A 6,631-nucleotide genomic window follows, 5' to 3' on the forward strand; every position below is an offset into this window, starting at 1 on the left:
AAAATAAGAAAAGTGTTACGTTTATCATTATTTCACAAAAAATTTTAAGTGGGAATAAGATCAAATACTGAAAAAATTTTCTCCAATGAGACTTGTGAGGCTTAATGACCAATATCATATGTAAAAGAGTTAGTTTTTTGACGTGATTTACATATAAAAACGAAATGGTAACTGATAATTTTTTTTTAATATTTTAATTCAATAACTATAATGGGAATGAAAATTTAAGCCCTGAATATTTTTGTCAGAAACATCAAACCATGACAGCGAGACTATAAGGCTCTTAGTGTAATTGATAAAAGTTCAAATATGTGCAATAATAAAATATGGGTCTAGTTAACTAGTACCCTTAGAGCCCTTATTAATGGACCATTTTATGAAATTTTTACTACCATTTTCATTTTTCTTTTTTTTGAGATATAAATCTTACTCTAACTTAACTTAAGCGTATATATGTATAAAGTTTTCTACTGGAAAAGAATACTTGAACTTCAACCTTTGTTCTTTACCCCTATAAGAATTTGTTTATATAGAGTAACCATTACGCCAATGGTGCACGATAATAATATCACTTTTATAAGAAAATATAAAAAATTGTAAAAAATATTTTTCTAATAAAAAATTTCTAAAAATAATTGTTAAACCAATGAACTTTTCCTATAAAGATAAGGATTAATAACAATTAATACTCAATAGTTACTTATCTCAATGTGAACACAACTTACAGAGCAGAATCATTCCAAATGAAGTGGTAAAAGAAGTTCGCCCCCAGTTCTTAACTATGAATATTAATTCTTTACTAAACATTTTTATTTATTATTATTATATGCTGAAATAAACAATAAGATAATACTGGTACCAGACATAAGTGAGGGTTACCTTATTAGGTTGCCTTACCCAATCGATCAAGATAACAATAATTTATAAATCATTTAAATAACTAAAGGACCCAAGGTCTAGAAATATTCAAATTATTTTAATTTTATGTTAACATAGGCCATTAATTATTTTTAAAATTATCATATAATTAAATAGAAATAGAAGCAGGGGACATTGAGGGGACATGAAAAAGGCAGGAGACTTGAATTTTCAAAGCAAACATGGCCCACACAAACAGACCAATCTCTCATTTCATACTATTTTTTGCGACCACCAATGTTTTTTTTTTTTTAGGAATTATTTGAATTAGTCTTTATTAGACCAATCGAAATTTCAATTTTCTTGCCCGAACAAGAAAAATGTGATTAATAATTAATTGGACTTTCAAATTTAGAAAGAATTTGGTTGGCAGATATAGATAGTAACAGATCCAGTAGAGAGATGACGTCTGTGTGGTGACGTGTGGTTCAAATCCACCGTATACTATTCTCCAATCCTCTACAAACACCCTCTTTTATTTACACTACTATCTCCAATAGAGTCCACATTTCGTGATAGGAAAATACGAAATAACCCCTTAGTGACTCCCAAATTGTACAATAGCAATACAGATGGGAATATCCATGAAATTTTCAGATATGTGAGATGCAAAAATAGAAAAAAAAAATATATATATATACGTTAAAGAAAAATAATCACACACAAGACAGAATTTACGTGATTCAGTAATTTGCCTACGTCTATAGAATTGCAGAAATTTCAATATTCTAAGGGAAAAATACAGAGTACGGCAATATAGTTTTCTCTCTCAAAATAATATAAAACCCTCCACTTCATGGACTAAGCCTAAGAAAATCTCCCATTAAAAACCATAACAATATTATTTTGGATCGAGTCATAATCTGGATCAAATATAACTAGGCTCCACAAAACCCAACATCTACTAACACAATTATTGAGTTGTTCGATTATGAGTGTCAGTGAAAAACCAATGGATTCAAGAACATTAGTTATGTTTATCAGTAATTGAAGACCAACTCAACAATTTGGTAGTAATGTTACCATTTTTATAAAATTGTATGGAATTAATTAGATTAAATTTTTTGAGCATATGTTTTGATGATATACGGGTGTATGTCAATGTTTGATACTACTCAAGAATATGACATAGGTTTTTTCGGATTAGGGTTGAGCCTTAGCAAGTTCGAGTCATAAACAGGTCGACCTAAAAGTGACACATTAAGAAAAGTGTCATAAACAGGTTAACCCACATGACCTACAATTGACACGTTTGACACGCTAATTTATTCGTGTTAATCTGAAATGATTCTTTTAACACAATCCGTTTAACTTGTATAACAAATAAATATTTAATTTATTTTAGATTTGTCAAATATCTTTTATATCTAACCTATATTTTAAATTTAAAAAGAAAAGTAAATAATTATAGAAACTTATAAGTGATATAATTGTTAGTTGAAACTTTACAAATCCTAAATCTCAAAACTTTATATAAATACTTTAAAAAGATGTTATATATATATATATTAACTATTTTATTTTGATTTTGGGTTGAAGTATATGCACTTCTTTTGGAATGTAAAGAACTTATTTCTCAATGGATGGTACTACATTATGGACTTAATATTTATTAAGTACTTTGATTTTATTGTGAACCTTTGGACAATATGTTTTAAGTATTTGATGTTATGAGTTTGTATTAAATTTATAACAATATTAATCAACCTGTTGCTTTTTTTTAAGCGAGTTAAATGGTTTGAATTTGTATCAATCCAACTTGCTTAATATTAAGTAGGTTGAAATAAGTCATGTCACATTCGTGTCAACCTAACACAACTTATTTATTAAGTGTGTTAAGTAGGTCATGTTGTGTCAACCTACTTCATTAATAGGTCGAGTTAGGGTTGAAGGGTCATTACACGATTATTAAATAGGTTAGGTTTGAGTTGAATATCTCTAACTTGACATGACACACTAACCCTAAGTGACACCCCTAATATATATTTAGTAGATAAATTTTGAGCTTATAAGATTACAAATAACCCCAATTGTAGTTTAATTGTGTGATAATAAAAAGTGAATTTGATTGGATTGCCATAAATGCATTAATGATAATGTTGTGCATATATCATTACTACAAATTGCAAGGATTTGATTTGATTAGATTGTTTTTGAGTGTATGTCTACTAGGTAAATCTTGATTTATAAGTGATTATGAAAAATCTCTATTACAATTAAATCTTGAGTTTATAAGATTACAAATAACCTCAATTGTAATTTAATTAGTCATTTTGCATGTAAGCAGCAACGCCATAGACACAATCTTTTTTACAACAAATTTCACACATTACTAAGTTGTTTGATTGTTAATGATAATGAAAAGTGAATTTGATTGGATTACTATAAATATAATTATATTGTTAGGTATGTAACATTACTACAAAATAATTGTATGGGTTTAATTTGATTGAATTGTTTGAGTGTATATCTGCATTAAATGTCTATTAGATAAATCTTGATTTATAAGTGATTATGAGTAGTCTCAATTGCAACTTAACTACCCCTTAATTAGTCTCATTTAGTGTCAAGCACAGAGTGATTTGTGTGAACTTCTGGAGCCATCATTAGATTACATGGGATCACAACCTATTGATACCTTGGAGGGCAAGGGTCCAGTGCTGACCCGTCCGTCAACGACCTCCAAAGGCCATTGAGCTGAGCCGCCGACTTTAACTATAACAAAAGTACAAAATAGGTGACGGAAGCAGTGACAGAAGTTTAAAAGACAATGCAGGTACATGCACACGTGTCGAGAACCCATTAGACCGTCGACACGTGTAGTTGTAATTACTAATTACTCCCTCTCTCCCTGGCTGCGGTCAGCACGTTTTTCAGTTCTAGATACGACCTTGCAACACACCCCCACGTGCTTATTCCTCTTGGCGTTCCTTTTTTTTGTGCTCTTCTATATATAAGTCATTGTGTACCTTGTGTATGCTTCGTGTTTCATTCAAGCAGTGTCTGTATTCAACCAAGAAGAACAAGAAGAAGAACAAGAACAGAGAGAGAGAGAGAGAGAGAGAGGCCTAGTTTGATTCAAGCTTGAAGAGAAGAGAAAAAAAAAAGTTAAGTGGATATGTCGAGTGAGTTAGAGTTACCACCTGGGTTCAGATTTCACCCAACAGATGAGGAGTTGGTGAATCATTATTTGTGTAGGAAATGTGCTTCTCTGCCTCTTGCTGTTCCTATTATTAGGGAGATTGATCTTTACAAGTATGATCCATGGCAGCTTCCAGGTAACCTTAATTTCCAGATTCTTCTTTCTTTTACCAATCAAATATTAGATTTTGATTTTTTTTTTTTTTTTTTGGGTCAAGTTTTGGGACATGGGTCTGCTTAATCTCACTTCAATTTTCTTAAAATTGTTCTTTTCTGAAATTGGAAAACAGATCGACTTATTTTTTTTTGGATGGGGGTGGGTGTTGAATTTTCTAACCAATAACTAAAATTTTTGGATTTTATTTTTAGTTTTGGGAAATGGGTTTGCTGAATTTGGAAAAACTTTACTTGAATTTCTTCATTTTCTTCTTAATTTTCCCACTTGATATATTGTTAGAAATCAGAAAAAGCTGCAAAATTTTCACTTTTTAATTCGTTTTTGTGGTGGATATTATAATTTATTTTTAAAAAATCTACATCTGGGCCTAGAATCTAGATAGAACTTCTTGAAATATAATTTGGGTGGTTCTGATATTTTTTGGTTCTTGTTGATTTTTTGCAGAAATGTCTCTTTATGGCGAAAAGGAGTGGTACTTCTTTTCCCCAAGGGATAGAAAATATCCAAACGGTTCAAGGCCAAACCGGGCGGCAGGAGCCGGATATTGGAAGGCAACCGGAGCTGACAAGCCCATTGGAAAGCCAAAACCATTGGGTATTAAGAAAGCACTTGTTTTCTATGCTGGCAAAGCCCCTAGAGGAATCAAAACCAACTGGATCATGCATGAATATCGTCTTGCAAATGTGGATCGATCTGCTGGCAAAAAGAATAACTTGAGGGTATGTTCTTTTTCCTTCCCTTTAATTAATCTGCAATTTTTGAAAATTTTACTGGTTTTTGATACTAGTCAAATTTGTTCATATAATAAACGTTTTTTCATGTTGTACTCAAATCTATTTTCATCATCCATGACATATGCTTTTATCAAAGAAAATGATTTTTTATTCGTTTTACAAAATTATTAGCCTAAATGGGATGGTATGTGCACATTATGGACCACAGAATGAGCCTGACTAAACTTTTATTTTATCTGATATTCAATATGGTTGGACTATTTTATTGGGTTAGGTGCAATAACGATATTTTTAGGTTGCCTTACACCTAACCATATCAATTCAAATGAGATTAATCTTTATATAATGTTCAATAAAATTGAGATCTTAATGGCTAAGTTTGACAAAATTTATTTTGTATTGCAGCTTGATGATTGGGTCTTATGTCGAATCTACAACAAGAAAGGCACACTAGAGAAATATCAACCATTGGACCAAAAAATGGAAAAGTTCGCAGAAATGGAGGAGGAGGAGCAAAAACCAAAAATCATGGTGTCTAGGCAGAACACAACAGTGACACAACCAATGATCAGCAATGACCAATTACACATGGACACGTCGGATTCGGTGCCGGTGTTGCACACGGACACGAGTTGCTCGGAGCAAGTGGTGTCCCCGGAAGTTGCATGGGAAAAGGAGGTCCAAAGTGAGCCAAAATGGAATGACAATGACATAGACAATGCGTTTGATTATTTTCAGTACAATTACATGGATGGCTTCGCTGAGGACCCTTTTGCCCCACAAGTTCAGTACCAAATGGACCAGCTCTCACCTTTGCAGGACATGTTCATGTATCTACAAAAGCCACTTTAATCGATTGGTCAAAAAACAAGAAAAAAGAGACACTTCAAATGGGAACACCTTTGTGGTCCCAAACAATATTTTAATTCATTGTAGGTCTATTATATAGACCAAAATATTACCAAATACTTCAGCATGTGTGGGCTCAGGCAATCTTTGTCTGTGTTTGTGCACATGTGGGAGACAATTCTTTTTGGGTTCTTATGAGGATTATAATTAGTCCTAGAATTTAGCAAGCAATTCATCAAAGTGGAGCTTTGGATCAAAGTGAAACAGAGAAAAGAAGGCATGCTATATACTGGTGGTGATAATTGGCATCTCAATTATTTGATCTTCTGGTGGACAATCTGAAGTGTTATTATTAGGAAGGTGTAGGTAATCCAACAACGTCTTGTGTTAGATTTTCCTTGTGTTAATATGTACCCGCGTAGGAAATTCTTGCATTTTTCTTATTGTAGCTGAATTTTTCCATAATCCATATGTAAAATATATTACAATTTATGAAAAAATGTCAAGTATTTTTCATTTGGTGGTTGGAATTTTGGGGCTTAAGGTGGCTGAACGTGGCGAAAAATCCTCTATAATCAAGCATTCCAGCGTTGACAATTTGTTTATAATTTTCAAATTTGGAGAAAATGCCTTGTAGAATGTTGACGTAAGTCTTAAGTTTAATCTTTCGGCCAAGTTTAATTTCAATATCTTTATTGGATATTGTTGGGTTGTTGTAGCAATTATGGCGTAGAATGTCAACCACATATTTTCTTAAGAGTAAGTGCCCATGTTTGACATGTGGAACGGCAATAACATATGATGACTAGAA

At 32.1% G+C, this 6,631-nt stretch overlaps 1 protein-coding gene across 1 annotated transcript; it reads left to right on the forward strand.

Annotated features, from left to right (window-relative positions):
* The first annotated feature begins 3,890 nt into the window (after window positions 1–3,890).
* LOC126701872 (NAC domain-containing protein 2-like) lies at window positions 3,891–6,336 on the forward strand. Its single transcript, XM_050400296.1, has 3 exons — window positions 3,891–4,196; window positions 4,682–4,956; window positions 5,377–6,336. Exons 1-3 carry the CDS (start codon window positions 4,037–4,039, stop codon window positions 5,821–5,823), a joined length of 882 nt encoding a protein of 293 aa, XP_050256253.1. The 5' UTR covers window positions 3,891–4,036; the 3' UTR covers window positions 5,824–6,336.
* The last annotated feature ends 295 nt before the right edge of the window (window positions 6,337–6,631 follow it).

Source organism: Quercus robur, chromosome 10 (genome assembly GCF_932294415.1).
Source record: "Quercus robur chromosome 10, dhQueRobu3.1, whole genome shotgun sequence".
NCBI classification, from domain to species: domain Eukaryota; kingdom Viridiplantae; phylum Streptophyta; class Magnoliopsida; order Fagales; family Fagaceae; genus Quercus; species Quercus robur.